Here is a 21,313-nt window from a genome sequence, read left to right on the forward strand (position 1 = left end):
CCCAAAAACCAAAAAAAAAGAGTTGAAAAGAAACTTGAAAAAGCATTATAGTGGCCAGAGTGATAGCACAGCAGATAGGTAGGGCTTTTGCCTTACATGCAGTTGACACGGTTTGATCTTTAGCATTTCATATGATCCCCCAAGAGTGCCAGGAGAAATTTCTGAGCTCAGAACCAGGAGTAACCCCCTGAGCATCACTAGTGTGTGCCCCTCAAAGGCATTATAAGAACAATCAGAAAAAAAGGGGACATTTTTCAAAGGAATAAGAAAGAATCTGGAAACTCAGAATAAAATATATAAAATAAATCAACTTAATCATTTAAGTTCCATTTAATGGAACTGATATTGACAGTATAACTCATTCTTAATATAAATTAACCCTTATTTGAGTCTAGTATTGAATTGAAAAAATTAATATTACATACTTATGATCTAGGAACTGTGCTGATAATAAATGAATATGCCTGAAATTTCAGCACAGAAATAAGATCTATTTTAAAGAAAGAAATAATAAATTTTTGTTGTGATAGAGGTGGATTCAGAAGTCAGGACTTGAGTTCAAGGCATCAGTAATGCTAGATAAGTGTTCCCCACTTGAGTCACATCCTCAGTCTCCAGATAAAACTTTTGATCTGAAAAAGACAGTACCTGAATATTAAATGTTTACAAGCTTAACAGAATAGGGATGGATAATAAGGGGGAAAAAAAACCTACGTGAAAATAGAGTCCCTATCCTCCTCTCCTGTTTTTTGATGGGGGGGGGGATGTCAGGGAGGAACTTATTAATAAATGGAACATCTTTTCTTTTTATAAGGGTCTCCTAATCCCTTCCTATTTTTAATTTTTGGGTCACACATGGCAGTGCCTAGGGGGTTATTCCTGGTTCTGTGATCAGGAATTACTCCTGACAGGCTCTGGGGACCACATGGAATGCTGGAGATCTAACTCCTACCTGCTGTGCTATCGCTCCAGCCTCAGAAGTCTAATTATTTCTTAGTGGGTCTGTTTAGAACAATTCCTTTAAGTATTTTTTATTTGTGAAGTTCTTTATTCCTTCAGATCTGGTGATAACTTATCTAGTCAGTATTCTTGGAGGTCTTTTCTACTCAGCACTTTGTATAACCTTGACACTTCCTTCGATTATAGTTTCTGTTGAGAATTCTTTGAATATTCTTTGGGAGTTCTCTGCTCTTTTTCTGCTTTTAGTTTCTCCAGCTTTGACTTTTTCCATTTTTATTATAATATTTCTTATTAGGTAAATGTATAAGTTTATTTGAAAATTCAGCTTCCTGGATCTGGATGTCAACTTTTGTCAGCTGTTACTTCTCTAAGAATACTGCAGCCAGAGAGATAGTTTAAAAGGCTGGATTCAAACTCCAGGTCCTCTGAGCCACTGCCAGGAACATCCCAAGTACAGGCTTATGAGCACCAAACAAAACAAAAAAGGAAATGTCTCTAGATTCTCTGTGATGCAAATATTGTTGCTCTTGATGCTGTCCATATGTTTTAAATTCTTCTTACTGGTGTTTTTGATGTTTTCCTTTACCTTTGTTCTGCTTTACCTTCAGACTCACTGATTAGAGTTCCTGCTGCTGATCACCTTTGTTGTTTTTTAGTTTAGTTACCCTGTTTAGCTCTGTGATTTGTTTGGACTTGTTCTCAAACTTTCTATCTTTGTTGAAGTTCTTGTTCATAGAGTTCCTCATTTCACTGAGCATCAGTAGGACTGTTAATTTGAAGTCTGCTTCATGTAACTCTGTTATGTTAGTTTTGTCAGTCTATTCTTTATTTCTCAAGTGCATGATGTCTGTCTGTGTCCCCATTATGATTGGTGCTCTGTGCAATTTGGGCAGAACTGAGTTTGAGTGGGCCTTGATGACAAACAGGTTAAGATAGAACCTGTTTCTCCAAGTTTAAGGGACTACTTCAGTTGTGCAGATCTGGGTAGTAGCTTGGGAATTTGGTGCTGGGATCATTTCAGAGGAGACTGGAACTCTACCCAGCTTGTACAGGCTACACAGAAGGCTAGAAGGGTGCAGTGTTTATCTGACCATAGGCCAACAAGGAAGGGCAGCAGGCAGTAGAGCTATACTTTGAACAGTGCAAGGTTTGCTTCCTAAGATTGAGTTGTGGACTGGCAGAGGCTGGACCTATGTGTTAGAAGTAAGCACTCCTGTAATTATCTTTCAGCACTTAGTTAACTCCTTTATTTGGAAGGATTGAATGGATCCCTCCATAGGGATCTTAGGGTCTTGCTGCTGTGTAGAATGAGGTCCAGTGTGGTGGTGTTGATTCAGCTCTGCTATTAAAAAAGTTTTTGAGGGATTTCTAAGATGGATCTTCTTTTCTTTTTATTTTTTTTTAAAACTTGATTGGTCTATGGGCTACTCCTAGAAATCACCCCTGACAGGCAATAGGACCACATGGGATGCTGGGAATCGAACTGGATCCCTCCTGGGCGGACCACATGCAAAGCAAACATCCTACCACTGTGCTATAAAATGGATTTGCTAAGCCTGCCAAGGACTACGAACCTCTCTTTATATGCTTGCTTTTTTGTTGTTGTTTTGTTTGTTTTTGGCCCTTTTTTTGTGGTTGTGCTATTTGTTTTTGTTTTGTTATTGGGACAGACACTGGCAGTGCTCAGGGTTTACTCCTGGATCTGATCTGTGTTCAGGGATCACTCCTGGCAGGGCTTGGAAACTGTACAATGCTAGGATTTAATCCAGGTCATCTCTATTCTAGACAAGCCCCTACACTCTTGTTCTTTTGCCCCCTTCCCCTTTTTATAATACAACATTTCAGTGCTATATAATTGTGGAATTGTGGTACTAGATGCTCTCTCTCCTTTGGGAACTATTCTAATTGCAGTTCAGACATTTCTTCCCAGTTACTGCATACTTTACCACTGTGAGGTTTTGTTATTGGTGGCACTCTATCCCTTGATCTCTCTGAATGCTGATTTTTAATCCCGTGCTGTACAGGCTTCAGCATCAGGGTTTCAGATCTGTTTATCTAGATAATCCAGTTTTGTTTTGGCTTTACTGTGATTGTTGTACTCATTTCTTTTTTAATCTTGGGGTATAGAAATGATTATATCCTTTTTTCCTTTTTTCTTAGAACCATTTTCTCCTTTATTAGAAAATGGACATAAGGGCCTGGAGAGATAGCACAGCGGCGTTTGCCTTGCAAGCAGCCGACCAAAGGTGGTTGGTTCGAAACCCTGTGTCCCATATGGTCCCCCGTGCCTGCCAGGAGCTATTTCTGAGCAGACAGTCAGGAGTAACCCCTGAGCACCACCGGGTATGGCCCAAAAAAACCCCCCCAAAAACAAAAAAACAGAAAGAAAATGGACATAAAAACCCAAAATTGGTAAATCAAGTTTAGCTTAGATAACTTCTTGAGTCCTTTGCTAGCTTTTAGAGTTTACTTGTTATTACTACTTTGGGGAAGTTAGTTTTACTTTTTAATTTACCTTTTCTTGGCTATAAGGTATTAACAGTTGCTGTGGACTGAATGTGTTTTTTTTTTGTTTTTTTTTTTTTTTTCAATTCTTATGTTGAAACCCTCACTAGCCTCAGTGTGATGGTGGTATTTGGAGATGGTACCTTTGTGAAGTGATTATGAGAAGAGAGTTCTTTTGAATGGGATTAATGCATTTATAAGAATTGACCAGAGCTTATGCCAAAAAAGAAAAAAAAAAAACAACCTGCCATACATTCAACTTTTTTTTCTTAAATTTTATTTTTATCTTCTAGATAGGAGCTCCCGCTTTTATAATAGAACCTTGAGACAGGAATTAGTTCATTTTACCTCAAATTTCTGTACACAAAATTCTGTACACAAAAATTGAGAAAAAGGTTGGGGACCAGAGGCAAGTGATTTCAGGTGCATTGGTGAAGATAAAAAAGGATAAGCCAAAGTCAACAGCAATAAAATCAAGAGACCCAAACTGTAACAATCAAGACTTAAAATGGGCCTGTTACACTGGCAGGCTGAGAGTAGAGGATGTATACTGGGAACTTCAGTGGAGGGAGGTCAACACTGGTAGTGGGAATGGCCCTAATTCACTGTCACTGTATGTATGAAATCCAATTATGAAGGACTTTGTAAATCACAATGGTTTCAAACAAACAAAAAAAACTGGCCAGATATTTTCTTTATGTGATGATGCTAGTGAGGGTTCTCATTAGAACCTGACCATTCTGGTATCACTATCTTGGACTTTCTGCCTCTAAGAATGTTAATCTCAGTGAGGATTATGCATGATGCAAGATATGAGGATAATTAGGATCAAGCATGCTATGAGGGTAGTGCCAGTTAGGCACTGCTGGAAGATGCTCTCCTCAGAATCTGGCCAGTCTGGCATGATCTTCGACTTCCAGCCTCTAGAATGACGAGAAATAAATTTCTATTGTTGATAAGCCACTCTGTTTATGATGTTTTTTATGGTAACCTGAGCTGATTAAGACAGCAGCACAATACAGTGAGTTTATATGCCAAATGCTGTTAAAAAGAACTTTTATGCTTATTAGCCCATAATCTTTATAGCAATTCTAAGTGATAATATAGAGACATGGACATTAAGTAAGCTATCCAGGGATATCAAGGACAGTAGGTTCCAAGGTAAAGATTATAAATTCATAGTCTGCCTTCAGAATCTACACTGTTTACAGCTATGTTATACTGCCTCTGCTATTTGCATTGCCAAAGTCCACAGCACTGAATCAAATATCTGTATGTACAACTTATATTTTGTGCATTAATGTTCCTCAGGTGTAAGAGAATTTCCTACATAGAAACTTAGTATGTATTTACTAACATTAGTATGATTACTAATAGTTTATAGTAAGTTAAAATAAGCAAGAATAATTAAAATCATTCAATAGATAATATACTGTGTTATAAAGCCCCCCCCCCTTTTACTTTTCTTTTGTTTGTTTTTGGGCCACACCCGGTGATGCGCAGGGGTTACTCCTAGCTATGCACTCAAATCGCTCCTGGGTTGGGGGACCATATGGGATGCCAGAGGATCGAACCGCAGTCTGTCCTAGGCTAGCACGGGCAAAGCTTAACACTGTGTCACCGTTCTGGCTCCTAAATAAAATGGGTATAAATTCTGTATGTTGTCAGATTCATTTTAGCTAATATAATAATAATATAAGGATGTGAATTAAAAAGGTTTTTTTTGTTTTTTTTTGTGTTTTTTTTTTTTTTTGCGATTTTTGTTGTGTTAGTATTTGTGCTACTTCTACTGACCATATGAAGCTCTAAAAATGTTTTTATGAATTGATATATCTTGGGGCCTGAGAGATAGCATGGAGGTAAGGCATTTATTTGCCTTCCATGCAGAAGGACGGTGGTTCAAACCCCGGCATCCCATATGGTCCCCCGTTCCTTGATAGGGGCTATTTCTGAGTGTAGAGCCAGGAGTGACCCCTGAACAAAGCCAGGTGTGATTCCCCCCCCCCCCAAAAAAAAATTGATATATCTTTACTGAGAAAATTCAGTAATGAAACCATCTGGGACTACTTTTTGTTTTACTGGTTTTGTTTTTACTTTTAGGGAAAGAGGTTTTTGATAATTTATTTGGAGCTATTCAGTTTTTTATATCAAATTCTGTGAATTATATTCCTTAAGCAATTTGTATGTTTTACATACAAAGTTTAATTTTTGGGTACAAATTGAGTAGAATATTCTCATTTTAATATTTATGGACTTTTAATTACTCATTTTTGTGATAGTGATGACTTTATATTTTTTTTCTTTGTAGAAGTGGTTGTCAGTTTTGTTTGTCTTTTTAAAAAATGAGGCTTATTTTTTTCATTTCTGATTCCTAAAATCTTATAATATGTTAATTAATTTTCAAATGCGCAATTTTGCTAGATACCATGACTCTGAAATATAAAAACCTTTCCCCATTCATTTACCTTCCCGTTGCTGCTGTGACTGTGTTAGAGTGACCAGGACACATGCTTTGCTGTGATGTTTGCATACATGGTTATGTGATCGCACACGTAACTATGATGTTCATTGGCAGCCAGTCACACTCTCTTTTTTGTGCATACACAAGTTTGTTTGTAGTGCTTATATCAGTTAACATGTTGCTCTTATGCTTGATAGGGGTTGCACTAATATCCATAGTGCTTACATATTTTCTTGTTTTTAAAAATTAATCTAAACACTATGGTTTACAAAATTGTTCATAATGCAATTTTTTATTCGCCCAGTTAAAAAGTTGTTCATGATGAGTTTCAGTCATAAAATGTACAACACCCTTGACCAGTGCACATTTCCCACCACCGTTATCCCTGTTTCCCTCTCTCCTGCCCTCTCCCCTGCCTAATCTGTGGTTTTCTTCTCTCTCCCTCCCTCACATTTCCCACCACCATTGTCCCCAGTTTCCCTCTCCCCCTGTCCTCTCCCTCTGGTAGCTCTCTCTTTCTACCTTTCTCTTTTACTCCCTCCCTCTCACCTTCCCCTCCCCACAATATTATTTTTCTTTAGATATTGTAGCTTATAATATTGTTACTGAAGGGATATCATGCATATTACTTTAATCTCCTTTTAGCACCCAGTTCTTTTCCAGAGGAATCATTTCCAACTATCATTGTCAGAGTAGTTCCTCCTCTTGCCCTAACTGCACTTCTCTGGTAAACTTCCTACCATGGACTGGTTCTCCTGATTTTCATTTCTTTTGTCTCTGGATATTATTACCATACTATTTTCTTTTTTTTTTTTTAAATCCCACAAATGATTGTTACCATTCTGTCTTTCTCTTCCTCTGACTCATTTTGCACAGCATAATACTCCACTTTAATCCATGTATAAGCAAATTTCATGACTTCATTTTTCCTAACAGCTGTGTAGGATTCTATTATGTAGATGTACCACAGTTTCTTTTTTTATTATTATTATTTTTATTTAAACAACTTTATTACATACATGATTGTGTTTGGGTTTCAGTCATGTAAAGAACACCACCTATCACCAGTGCAACATTCCCATCACCAATGTCCCAAATCTCCCTCCTCCCCACCCAACCCCCACCTGTACTCTAAACAGGCTTTCATTTCCTTCGTACATTCTCATTATTAGGATAGTTCAAAACGTAGTTATTTCTCTAACTAAACTCATCCCTGTTTGTGGTGAGCTTCATGAGGTGAGCTGTAACTTCCAGCTCTTTTCTCTTTCGTGTCTGAAAGTTATTATTGCAAGAATGTCTTTCATTTTTCTTAAAAACCTATAGATGAGTGAGACCATTCTGCGTCTTTCTCTCTCTCTCTGACTTATTTCACTCAGCATAATAGATTCCATGTACATCCATGTATAGGAAAATTTCATGACTTCATCTCTCCTGACAGCTGCATAATATTCCATTGTGTATATGTACCAGTTTCTTTACCCATTTGTCTGTTGAAGGGTATCTTGACTGTTTCCAGAGTCTTGCTATGGTAAATAGTGCTGCAATGAATATAGGTGTAAGGAAGGGATTTTTGTATTGTATTTTTGTGTTCCTAGGGTATATTCCTAGGAATGGTATAGCTGGATCGTATGGAGCTCGATTTCCAGTGTTTGGAGGAATCTCCATATTGCTTTCCATAATGGTTGAACTAGACGGCATTCCCACCAGCAGTGGATAAGAGTTCCTTTCTCTCCACATCCCCGCCAACACTGCTTGTTCTCATTCTTTGTGATGTGTGCCAATCTCTGGGGTGTGAGGTGGTACCTCATAGTTGTTTTGATTTGTATCTCCCTGATGATTAGTGATGTGGAGCATTTTTTTCATGTGTCTTTTGGCCATTTGTATTTCCTCTTTGTCAAAGTGTCTGTCCATTTCTTCTCCCCATTTTTTGATGGGATTAGATGTTTTTTTCTTGTAAAGTTTTGTCAGTGCCTTGTAGATTTTGGAGATTAGCCCCTTGTCTATGGGTATTGGGTGAATAGTTTCTCCCACTCCATGTGTGGCTCTTGTATCCTGGGCACTATTTCTTTTGACGTACAGAAGCTTCTCAGTTTACTATATTCCCATCTGTTAATCTCTGCTTTCACTTGCTTGGAGAGTGCAGTTTCCTCTTTGAAGATGCCTTTAGTCTCAATGTCCTTGAGTGTTTTACATATGTGTTGTTATATGTATCTTATGGTTTCGGGTCTCTTATCGAGGTCTTTAATCCATTTGGATTTAACCTTCATACATGATGTTAGCTGGGGGTCTAAGTTCGATTTTTTGCAAGTGATTAGCCAGTTGTGCCAGCACCACTTGTTGAAGAGGCTTTCTTTGCTCCATTTAGGATTTCTTGCTCCTTTATCAAAAATTAGGTGATTGTATGTCTGGGGAACATTCTCTTGAGTATTCAAGCCTATTCCACTGATCTGAGGGCCTGTCTTTATTCCAATACCATGCTATTTTGATAACTATTGTTTTGTAGTACAGTTTAAAGTTGGGGAAGTAATTCCTCTCATATTCTTTTCCTCAATGATTGCTTTAGCTATTCTAGGGTGTTTATTGTTCCATATGAATTTCAAAAGTTCCTGATCCACTTCTTTGAAGAATGTCATGGGTATCTTTAGAGGAATCACATTAAATCTGTACAATGCTTTGGGGAGTATTGCCATTTTAATGATGTTAATCCTGCCAATCCACGAGCAGGGTATGTGCTTCCATTTCCGCGTGTCCTCTCTTATTTCTTGGAGCAGAGTTTTATAGTTTTCTTTGTATAGGTCCTTCACATTTTTAGTCAAGTTGATTCCAAGATATTTGAGTTTGTGTGGCACTCTTGTGAGTGGAGTTGTTTTCTTAATGTCCATTTCTTCCTTATTACTACTGGTGTATAGAAAGGCCATTGATTTTTGTGTGTTAATTTTGTAGCCTGCCACCTTGCTATATGAGTCTATTGTTTCTAGAAGCTTTTTTGTAGAGTCTTTAGGGTTTTCTAGGTAGAGTATCATGCCATCTGCAAACAGCGAGAGCTTGACTTCTTCCTTTCCTATCTGGATTCCCTTGACATCTTTTTCTTGCCTAATCGCTATAGCAAGTACTTCCAGTGCTATGTTGAATAGGAGTGGTGAGAGAGGACAGCCTTGTCTTGTGCCAGAATTTAGAGGATAGGCTTTCAGTTTTTCTCCATTGAGGACAATATTTGCCTCTGGCTTGTGTACCACAGTTTCTTTAGCTACTCATCTGTTCTTGAGCACTTCGGTTGTTTCCAGATTATGGCTATCATGAATAGTGTTGCAATGAATATAGGAATGCAGATGGCTTTTCTGTATTGTGTTTTGGGGCTTGTAGGGTATATTCCTAAGAGCAGTATTGCTGGATCATATAGAAGCTCAATTTCTAGGGCTGGAGTAATAGCACAGTGGTAGGGTGTTTGCTTTGAACAAAGCCGACCCTGGATGCTATGGTTCCCCCTATGGCTGACCCTGGATCCCCTATGTTTCCCCCTATGGCTGAACCTGGATCCCCTATGGTTCCCCGAGCCTGTCGGGCAATTTCTGGCCCAAAACCCAAAAATAAATAAATAAATAAATACATAAATAAGAAGAAGCTCAATTTTTAGTTTTATAGGAATAGCCGTATTATTTTCCAAAAGACTGGACTAATTGACAATAAATGAGATTCCCTTTCTCCTCATATCTGCTCCAGCACTGTTGTTGTTCTTCTTTTTGATGTGTTCCAGTCTTTGTCCTGTGCAATGAGATCTCATTGTTGTTTTGGTTTGTATCTCCCTGATGATTAATAAATAATGTGGAGCATTTTTTTCACTGTGCATATTCAACTTTATTTACAAAGAGAAGTTGGCACATTTTAGTGCAGACCCACATTTCCATTCAGGTTAACCTCTTGAGAGATATTGTAGGGATTGATGCCACCCAGAAGCAGATATATTCTAGATCTAAATTTTTATCCAAACTCAACTTTTTTCTTGAAACATCTTTTTTATTAATATCTTTATTTAAACACCTTGATTACAAATATGATTGTAGTTGGGTGTAAGTCATATAAAGAACACCCACCTTCACCAGTGCAACATTCCCATCACCAATGTCCCAAATCTCCCTCCTCTCCACCCCCACACCCGCCTGTATTTGAGATAGGTTTTCTACTTCCTTCATTCATTCACATTGTTATGATAGTTGTCAGAGTAGTTATTTTTCTAACTACACTCATCACTCTTTGTGGTGAGCTTCATATCATGAGCTGGTCCTTCCAGTCCTCATCTCTTTTGTCTCTGAGAATTATTGCAAAAAATGTCTTTTATTTTTCTTAAAGCCCATAGATGGAGACTATTCTGTGTTTATCTCTCTCCCTCTGACGTATTTCACTCAGCATAATAGATTCCATGTACATCCATGTATAGGAAAATTTCATGACTTCATCTCTCCTGATGCCTGCATAATATTCTGTTGTGTATATGTACCACAGTTTCTTTAGCCACTCATCTGTTGAAGGGCATCTTGGTTGTTTCTAGAGTCTGGCTATTGTAAATAGCACTGCAATGAATATAGGTGTGAGGAAGGGAATTTTATATTTTTTTTTGTGTGTGTTCCTAGGGTATATCCCTAGGATGGTGTAGCTGGATCATATGGGAGCTCAATTTTCAGTTTTTTGAGGAATCTCCATATTGTTTTTCATAAAAGGTGAACAAGATGGCATTTCCACCAGTAGTGAATAACATCCCTGCCAGCACTGCTTGTTCTCATTCTTTGTGATGTGCACCAATCTCTGTGGCGTGAGATAGTACCTTATAGTTGTTTTGATTTGCATCTCCCTGATGATTAGTGATGTGATGTGTAGTATTTTTTTCATGTGCTTTTTGCCATCTGTATTTCTTCTCCTTTTTTTTTTTTTTTTTTGCTTTTGGTTTTTTGTTTTGGGGTCACACCCGCAGCGCTCAGGGTTTACTCCTGGCTCCAGGCTCAGAAATCGCTCCTGGCAGGCTTGGGGGGGGGGGGGGAGCATATAGGATGCCGGAATTCAAACCACAGACCTTCTGCATGCAAGGAAAACGCCTTACCTCCATGTTATCTCTCTGGCCCCAGTATTTCTTCTTTGAGGAAATATCTCTTCATTTCTTCTCCCCATTTTTTTTTGATGGGGTTAGATTTTTATTTCTTGTTAAGTTCTGTCAGTACCTTGTATTTCTTAGATATTAGCTTTTGCTTTTTTTTTTTTTTTTTTTTTTTTTTTTTTTTGAAAAAAAATACATATGGGATAGAATTTGGTCTAAGGTGGAAGGACAGGGCCTGGGAATTTCTTTTTTTTTTTTTTTTTTTTTTTTTTTAATTTTTTTTAAATTTTTTTTTTATTTAAACACCTTGATTACATACATGATTGTGTTTGGGTTTCAGTCATAAAAGGAACACCACCCATCACCAGTGCAACATTCCCATCACCCAAGTCCCAAATCACCCTCCTCCCCACCCAACCCCCGCCTGTACCCTAAACAGGCTCTACATTTCCCTCATACATTCTCAATATTAGGACAGTTCAAAATGTAGTTATTTCTCTAACTAAACTCATCACGCTTTGTGGTGAGCTTCCTGAGGTGAGCTGGAACTTCCAGCTCTTTTCTCTTTTGTGTCTGAAAATTATTATTACAAGGGTGTCTTTCATTTTTCTTAAAACCCATAGATGAGTGAGACCATTCTGCGTTTTTCTCTCTCTCTCTGACTTATTTCACTCAGCATAATAGATTCCATGTACATCCATGTATAGGAAAATTTCATGACTTCATCTCTCCTGACAGCTGCATAATATTCCATTGTGTATATGTACCACAGTTTCTTTAGCCATTCATCTGTTGAAGGGCATCTTGGTTGTTTCCAGAGTCTTGCTATGGTAAATAGAGCTGCAATGAATATAGGTGTAAGGAAGGGGTTTTTGTATTGTATTTTTGTGTTCCTAGGGTATATTCCTAGGAGTGGTATAGCTGGATCGTATGGGAGCTCGATTTCCAGTTTTTGGAGGAATCTCCATATCGCTTTCCATAAAGGTTGAACTAGACAGCATTCCCACCAGCAGTGGATAAGAGTTCCTTTCTCTCCACATCCCCGCCAACACTGTTTATTCTCATTCTTTGTGATGTGTGCCATTCTCTGGGGTGTGAGGTGGTATCTCAACGTTGTTTTGATTTGCATCTCCCTGATGATTAGTGATGTGGAACATTTTTTCATGTGTCTTTTGGCCATGCGTATTTCTTCTTTGTCAAAGTGTCTGTTCATTTCTTCTCCCCATTTTTTGATGGGGTTAGATGTTTTTTTCTTGTAAAGTTCTGTCAGTGCCTTGTATATTTTGGAGATTAGCCCCTTATCTGATGGGTATTGGGTGAATAGTTTCTCCCACTCAGTGGGTGGCTCTTGTATCCTGGGCACTATTTCCTTTGAGGTGCAGAAGCTTCTCAGCTTAATATATTCCCATCTGTTAATCTCTGCTTTCACTTGCTTGGAGAGTGCAGTTTCCTCCTTGAAGATGCCTGTAATGTCCTGTAGTGTTTTGCCTATGTGCTGTTCTATATATCTTATGGTTTTGGGGCTGATATCGAGGTCTTTAATCCATTTGGATTTTACCTTTGTACATGATGTTAGCTGGGGGTCTAAGTTTAATTTTTTGCAAGTGGCTATCCAATTGTGCCAACACCACTTGTTGAAGAGGCTTTCCCTGCTCCATTTAGGATTTCCTGCTCCTTTATCAAAAATTAGATGGTTGTATCTCTGGGGAACATTTTCTGAGTATTCAAGCCTTTGAGGAAATATCTCTTCATTTCTTCTCCCCATTTTTTTTTGATGGGGTTAGATTTTTATTTCTTGTTAAGTTCTGTCAGTACCTTGTATTTCTTAGATATTAGCTTTTGCTTTTTTTTTTTTTTTTTTTTTGAGATGCAGAAATTCCTTTGTCTAATATAGTCCCATTTGTTTATCTTTGCTTCCACTTGGTTGGACAATGGTATTTCATCCTTGAAGATTCCTTTAGTTTCATTTTTGGAGTGTTCTGCACATGTTTTTTTTCTATGTACCTTATGGCTTCAGATCTGATATAAAGATCTATGATTCATATTGATTTGACTTTTTTGGGGGGGCCATGCCCGATGGCAATCTGGTTACTCCTGGCTCTGTATTCAGAAATCACTCCTGGTAGGCTTGGGAGCCATATGAGAGCTGAGAATCGAACCTAGGTTGGCCATATGCAAGGTAAATACCTTACCTGCTGTGCTAGCACTCTGGACTTGATTTTATTTTGTTCACAGCATTAAAGAGCTATCCAAGCTCACTTTTTTTGCATGTAGTTGACAAGTTTTTCCCACCACGACCTTTGAAGTGGTTTTCTTTGCTCTGTCTTTCTTATATCTTTATTAAAGATTAATTTGAGAGTCAATAGGATATTTTAATACCCTGCTGTTTTAATGATTACTGTTTTATAGTACACTTTGAGGAAAGTGATGCCTCCCATCTTCTTTATCCCAGAATTGCTTTAGCTAACAATGGAGATTTATTCTTCCATAAGAGTTTTAGGAGTGTTTTGTCTGTTTCTCTTTTTAAAGGGGTGGGAGCAACTAGTACATTATGTTTAACTGTTCAGATTATTTCTGCTTTTTCATGTATTAGCAACTTCAGTGATCTTTGTTCCCTGTTGTTGTTGTTGTTGTTGTTGTTGCTGCTGCTGTTTGTTTTTATAGAGAGGGAAAGTGTTGTTTTTAAATTGAGGTAACAGTTTACAAATCAATGTTTTAGGGGTATAGTTTCATACTTCTTAAAAACTGTTTTTTTTAGTTCTTGTCATCTAGTTTCTCTCCTATGTATTATTACTCTCAGATTTCTTTCTTTATTTTTTCTTTATTTTTTTGTTTACCTTTAATTTTCTTCCCTCCCTCCCTTCCCTTCCCTCCCTTCCCTCCCTTCCCTCCCTCCCTCCCTCCCTCCCTCCCTCCCTCCCTCCCTCCCTCCCTCCCTTTATGGTTTTTGGGCCACACCCAGCAGCGCTCAAGGGTTACTCCTGGTTCTGTGCTCAGAATTCGCTTCTGGCAGGCTAACAGTATCATATGAGATGCCGGGGATCGAACCTGGGTCTGTCCTGGGTCGTCCTTATGCAAAGCAAACACCCTACTGCTATGCTATACTATCGCTCTGGCCTCATTCTCAGAGTTTTGGTTAAGCAAAATCACCGTAACCATATCTGTGTCCTTACCTGCAGTAAAAATGGAAAAAAAAAAAAAAAAGGATGGACAAGAAAGTCTGTTTCAAATATAAGATCCAGAATTGTATTCACATCCTCTTTTGCTTTCTTCCATCCTATTGGCTAAACCTTAGTGATTAGGCCACAGCTAATTGTATGCAAGACAAGAAATGGTAGTCTTTACCTGAGGAGCTATGACCTGATAAATATAAAGTTTTGTTATTGAAGGGGAGATGGGGATTTGGAAAATAGATATCTCAAAGGGTTGGAATGTAGTTTTGCATTCAGGAGACTCAATATCTACATTTTGGTTCCTTCCTTAACACTGCTATGAAGGCACTTCTAAGCATCATGCTGAAAGTAGCCCCTGAACACTGGATGTAGCCCAGAAAACAAACCAAAGAAGAGTGGGAAATGAATTTTTATGTTTCCACTAGAATGGTTCATAATTTTGCTAACATTTCATCAATCAAGAGTTGGTAAGAAGTAGCCATACCAGTGAATTTAAGTGATATATGAGCAGCATACTGAAATTTGTATATAGGTCTGGAGAAATTTACAGGGATTTAGGCAGTTACCTTCCGTCAGCCAATCCTAGTTCTATGCCTGGCACTACATATTACTGCATATGCCCCAACAAGTACCACCAAGAGTGACCCAGTACAGAAAATGGAATAATAAATGTAGTGGAGAGGTAAGGAGCGATAGCTCAACAGATGGCATGTGTTTCCCATGCAAGAGGCCTGGGTTCAATCCTTACTAGCCCTTTATGGTTCCTTGAGTACCACCAGTTATTAACCCAACCCCCCTCACCCCCCAAAAAAAGCATATAGAGGAGATTTCAGTGGTGGGTCATTTTTAAAAGCAAAATACAAAACTGATTGTTTATAAATATGATGAAATACCTTCATATATGTTAAAGTTGCTGAATATATAAGCTGATAATTATTTGTTCTTGTATTTTAGGCCTCAACTCCATATAGCATAGATTCAGATTCTTTGGGAATGGAGTGTATTATTTCGGGAAGTGCCTCTCCAACTCTGGCAATCAACACTGTGACTAACAAAGTAATTTTATCTTTTAAACATTTTAAAAATGTCATTGAGTAAAACATTAATATATTGCCTCTTTAAATAGCAATAGCGGTCTATGTAGTTGAGTTTAATGTGATAGAAATTTGGTTAACTCACATTTCATAGCATAGAAGCTAAATCCATGTTTTGGATCTTATTCAAATTGGCAGAAAATATTTCTGAAGAAATTTGAAGGTGCTTATTGAGAAGCTAAATTACCCTAAATTTTATTTTGCTGCTCCACCCAGCTGGGCTCAGGATTTACTCCTGGCTCTGTGTTCAAGGATCACTTTTGGTGGGGATTAGGGAACCACATGGAATGCCAGTGGTAGAACCCTGGTCAGCCACATAACAAGGCAAGTGCCCCTATCCACTATACTATTGCCCCAGACCCTAAACTTAATTTTTGACATCATTAATTCTCTTGATAAAATTTTTGAGTTAGCATTTTCTTGAATTAAACTGTTTCAAAATTGTTGCTGACCCATAAAAGAGATTTTTTGAAAATGTCAACCCTGCACATTGTTGGAGTTTAGAGTTGGTTACACTGGCTGGTTAATGAACTGTCAAGTGTAAGTAGTTTGCTACATGAGGGGCAAGTTTTTTACACACACCACAAGAGTCTCTGGCCCAATGAGTGAGTGGAGTTAGTAATTCTTGCTACCAAAGAAAATCAAATTTTCCCAGGAAGTCAGTAATATGAATAATTTGGACAAACTATTTTCTAATTATAGATTTATCTATAATGACATCTAATGTTGCCTTTTATTTTGGGGTGTGAAGTGCGATTATCTCCCAAACAGTGCTCAGGGAACCATTGGATCACTTCTGTAATCTTCAGCCAACCAGAATGGCATTTCAGGCTAGAACCTTAACATATGGTGCTGTGAGGCCCTGCGGTGCTGGTGGCTTCCCAAGCTATAGCAGTGGTGCTCTAGGGTTATACTCAGTGATATTCAGTGACCATATGGTTGATGAGGGCTGAGTTAGGGTTAGTCACATGAAGGGTTTGATCATTAAGGTATCTCCTCAATCCTATATGTGACTTTTATATTAGACTTCTTTTATTAAACAAGTCTTCAAATATCATCCATATAGGATGTGCCATACTTCATTTCTATTTTCAAGTAATTTATATTTCAGAACAACTCAGCATTTGAAGGGATACAAAAATACTCAGCAATCCACAGTGCTCTGACTCCAATGACTGGAGCACATGCGCGCCATATAGAATGCCCGAGTTTGATCCCAACATCTCCCTGGTTTCTGAGCACTCCCCCAGTCCCACTTCCTAGCACTTAGCCTGGAAGAGAACCCCTCATTACCACTACATGTGATGTAGCTGTAAAAAAACTGTAAAAAAGAATGGGAGGGAATTAGTGAATTTAGCAAGCCTTAACATAGGATCAATGTTTGATTGTAGAGATTCATTGTATTTCTATATACTAGCCATATACTATAATAAAACTAAGTTTAAAAGATAGCAATGACTGTAGAAATATCTTTTTGGGGGGTCAGATTTGAAGGTGCTTAGGGTTTATTTATAACTCTGCTCAGGGATCACTCCTGGCAGAGCTTGTTGGGCCCATATGGGGTGCCAGGAATTGAAGCCAGCCACCCACTTGCAAGGCAAGTTCTCTACCCACTATACTATTGCTCTAATCTCTCAAGAAGTATGTTAATGGGCTGAGCCTGATTCCAGATACCACATGATTTCCCTGAACATAGAACCAGAAGTAACAACACCCCTCCTACCCTACCTCTGCATCTCTGTGTGGGACCAGGAAAAAAACCGCATGATTTCTGTCTTAGCATTCAAAAACACTCCTTAAGATTAAATGAAAAAGAAATGCGATATAAACTATGAATAAAATATACACATAAATAGACATCATCTCAGTAACATAGTTAGTTTTTACCTAAATTATATTTAATGTAACCACCCCCCAATAATTCCAGGATACATTTTAGGGTGAGAGAAGGAAGTAATAAAAATGACCAGCAAGTTAAAATACATATATGGGATAGAGAGTTTAAAATAATGCTATCAAATGGAAAATAGTACTTAAAGAAAGTGTTAATGAAAAAGATAGAAGCATATACATTTACATACCAAACTTCTAATAATTAAAAATCATATTGGAATAAGAAGAGACTTACGAAACAATTCAGTGATAACTTAAATTATGAAGGATAAATGGAAAAAGTCAAGTTTTCTTTGTATAAAGATGATTCCAGGCTGAGAAAATAGCTCAAAGGACTAGAGTCCATGCTTTGCTTTGCATACTGGATTCTATCTGGTACTGTGTGGTCCCTGAGCACCTGGTGGGCATGTCTCTCAAATGTGACCTGAAAGCAAAAGACCAGACAAATTTTAGACATGAATGATGTATAAAAGTTCTTTTTTAGAAGAGGTGAGTTTTGCCAGGGAACTTGAGACTAAATTCTCTTAAGTAGACTAATGATGTTAACAAGTATATTTTCATTCCAAATTCTCCGTAATTTCATGAACTACGGTACTGTCGTACTATGTAATTTGTAAAATCATTTATGGAGGGGCTGAAGAGATAATAAATAAGGTACTTGTCTTGCATGCAGTCAATCCTGGTTCAGTCCATTTGGTCCCGAGTCCTTTTAGGTGTGTTTCAGACCCTCTTACTTTCCATCAGTCCTCAAAATTTGTGGATAAACAGTCCATTTAAAATACTTTTGTACTGGGTTTTTCTTTTCTACTTTCATCCTAATAATTTAGTGCAACAGATTGGATATAGAAACAAGTGTAAGAAACTGTTTCTTGTCACACCAAGTATTGAGATTTACAATGTAAAACAATGGCACTCTTAGAATTTTATTAGAAAAAATTCATTATTAAATTTTAGTCTATAGGGGCCGGAGAGATAGCATGGAGGTAAAGCGTTTGCCTTTCATGCATAAGGTCATCGGTTCAAATCCCGGCGTCCCATATGGTCCCCCGTGCCTGCCAGGAGCAATTTCTGAGCATGAAGCCAGGAGTAACCCCTGAGCACTGCCGGGTGTGACCCAAAAATCACAAAAAAAAAAAAAAAAAAATTTTAGTCTATAGTCACTTTAAAGTTAACTTAAAAACCCTTGTGTCCTTGAGCGTAGCTGGGTCTGCCCTGAATCTTTCACCAAAATAGCTTTCTGAGTTTATACTTTGTTGTTCTTGTTCTTTTTTTTTTGGGGGGGGGGGGCACACCTGGTGACGCTCAGGGATTACTCCCGGCTATGTGATCAGAAATTGCTCCTGGCTTGGGGGGACCATATGGGACACCAGGAGATCGAACCAGTCTGTCCTAGGCTAGCACAGGCAAGGCAGATGCCTTACCACTTATGGCACCACTCTGGCCCCTATACTTTATTTTAATTAAAACATTTATTCTTGGAGCCAGAGAGATAGCATGGAGGTAAGGTGTTTGCCTTGCATGCAGAAGGTCGGTGGTTCGAATCTCGGCATCCCATGTGGTCCCCTGAGCCTGTCAGGAGCAAGGCAAACGCCGCTGTGCTATCTCTCCGGGCCCCAGAATAATATTTCTAACTTGAGTGGTAATTGATAGAAAAATGTGCAGCCGAGAAGATGACCCCAAAATACTTAAAATTTATTGATACTATATTAATAGCTCTTGAATAGTTCTAGGAGTCCATAGCTTGTTTAAGTGGGGAGGGGTGTGTCCTGGGAATTGAACCCTGAGCTTTCCATGCAAGGCAAGTACTTTACAATTAAATTATATTTCCAGCTCTGCATACATGTCTGGCTGTATTAATAGAAATTTTCACTGAAAGTGATTACCGGGAAAATATTTTCCATAGGTTTCTTATTTCTGCTCATCTTTTCTGTATTATCTTTCCTTATTTTTCCTAGGTACATAATTATTCTTAGCTGATGTGAATGTGTGGCAGTTTGGTTCTGCCTTACTTATGCATAGAGGCCTATGCTTGTTTACTACGCATTTTCATCTCTGGTCCAGTGGTTATGAGTATTGTGTTTTAATACAGATAGGATAGCAATAGGTCAGTCGATTAAATCAGCAAGCATGTATACTATGAAGTGGAAGCGCAGTTATTATGATTACTTATTTAGAACTCAAGGAGCTTACAGTTTATAAATGGATAGAATTTTGATAAGAATTAGTTAGGGGTTAAGCTACATGCCTTGCACTCAGCTGACCCAGGTTTGATCTCTGGCACCCTAAATGGTCTTCCAGTAATCCCTGAGTACAGAGCCAGAAATATGTCCTGAGCATACCACCCCACCAAAACAACTCCCCCTAAAACAAAGGAACTTTAATTAAGTACCAGAGATATGCATGACTCAAGTGATAGATAAAGCACATGCCTAGAATGTGTGCATCCCTGAATTACATTTCTAGCACTATTTGCCTGAGTACTGCAGAATGTGGCCCTGATGACTCTTGAGTGTTACTGAGATGACTTGTCAGACCTGAGCACAGGATTGAACATCCCTAGGCTTCTGTTCCACTATTCTCAGAACCACTAGATAGATACGGACTCTTTATTTTTTATTTTTTGTTTTGGTGTCATATCCAGCGGTGCTCAGATCTTGGCTTTAAGCTCAGAAATCACTCCTGGCAGACTCAAGGGAATCAAACCTGTGTCGGCTGCCTACAAGGCAAATGCCCTACTCCCGGCTCTCATGTGGTCTCTTTAAATTGGCCCAAAAAGCCAAATAAAGGTACCTGGAAGTAGGAGCATAAATATGAAATTGGTGGTAGCATCTAAATATAACCTTGAAGAAAAATTAGGCTAGTTCTTTCTTTTTTTTCTCCCTCTCCCTTTTCTTTTCCTTGCTATTTCTCTCATGCATTGCAGAAATTTGTAGAATCCCTAGCTGCAGTCACTGCAGCAAGCTGCAAGGCCATCTGTTGCTCAGTTGCTGCAAAGCTACAATGGCCCAAGGCTGTCAGGTCTGCAGGGTGCAGAGGCCCAAGGCAAGGTTTGCAGGGGTCCATGGGGCCCGGCTACTGGGTAGGACCTCTTGCCCACCCAGGGATGGCAACATGTAGCAACCACCTGCCCAGGACTCAGAGAGAAGAGAGAAGGAGAAATCAGGTATCTTTTTTTTATTTTTTTTTCCCCTCCTGGAGTCTGAGGCCTGCCACTGCCACCTGCCTGGGGGTTTCTGGGAGGGAGAGGGAGAGATAGATGGAAATTCACTGGTCAGAGGTGGGAGGAGGGGAGAGGGGGAAACCTGGGTTCAAAAAAGAAAAAGGAATAGATACAAAGCAGGCAGCACCTCTCCCATGCTTTAATCTCTCTACCCACCCCCCCACCCCCCATGGACCTACTACAGACTCTGCTCTAGTCACTATCCTGTTTCCTCTCCCCCCAGGATTTTCCTTTTATACCTGGCATGGCAAGGCCTGTGTCAGAGGGTGTATCCAGGTTCAACTCATTACAGTGGAAGCTATCCAAGGGGCATACCCAAAGCCAACTCCCAAGTGGGGGTGTCCAAGACGTGTGTCCAAATTCAGCTGCCATTCATCAACATTTTCACCTTTTATGTCGTGTGTGTGTGTGTGTGTGTGTGTGTGTGTGTGTGTGTGTGTGTGTGTGTGTGTTAATTACACAGTGAGTTACCCTCAAGGATCAGTGGGGTTCATTCACATGATGATCCACAATAGCCATGGTGGTTGTCAGCTGCTTTTCTCTTCTTGACAGTTCATTTAGAAGCTCCAAAGCCTAGAGACAGGTGTAGAGAAATGAAATAGTGTTTAAGGATCAAAACTAACTTTTTATCACACCTATGCGTCGTAGCCTAAGAAAATGGTCCCAAACCCACCTCTCTCTCCCTTTTTTTTCTCTTTCCTGGCTTAGGGGTTTGTCAGAGGCCCTGGGGCTTCTCTAAAAAAGACTGAGATCTTTGTTAGAGTCAAGCCCCCTGCGGATACCAGCAGCATGGGCCCATCTCCAGCAGCTCTGCTCTGACATGCACCGTACCCAGTGAAGGTTGGGGACTAGTCCTAGTCTCAAAAAAACTTAAAAAAAAAAAAAGTCTCAAAAGTCAAGACTTTTTCCTTGTAGTTGGGG

At 38.9% G+C, this 21,313-nt stretch overlaps 1 protein-coding gene and 1 non-coding gene across 3 annotated transcripts in view; both read left to right on the plus strand.

Annotated features, from left to right (window-relative positions):
- The window catches only part of FOXJ3 (forkhead box J3), a 127,552-nt gene that overhangs the window by 81,181 nt on the left and 25,058 nt on the right, over nt 1-21,313 (plus strand). Inside the window, exon 6 of one of the 2 annotated variants that reach the window (XM_049774760.1) lies at nt 15,140-15,241. The exons of the other annotated variant lie outside the window; for it this stretch is intronic. Coding sequence (XP_049630717.1) covers nt 15,140-15,241 — 102 coding nt within the window. The remainder of the gene's footprint in view (nt 1-15,139; nt 15,242-21,313) is intronic. 2 annotated transcript variants of the gene reach the window in all.
- On the plus strand, nt 15,762-15,915 carry LOC126012443 (small nucleolar RNA SNORA62/SNORA6 family). Its single transcript, XR_007496916.1, has one exon. It is a non-coding gene; the product is annotated as a small nucleolar RNA SNORA62/SNORA6 family (small nucleolar RNA).

This window comes from Suncus etruscus, chromosome 6, assembly GCF_024139225.1.
Source record: "Suncus etruscus isolate mSunEtr1 chromosome 6, mSunEtr1.pri.cur, whole genome shotgun sequence".
Taxonomy (NCBI): Eukaryota; Metazoa; Chordata; class Mammalia; order Eulipotyphla; family Soricidae; genus Suncus; species Suncus etruscus.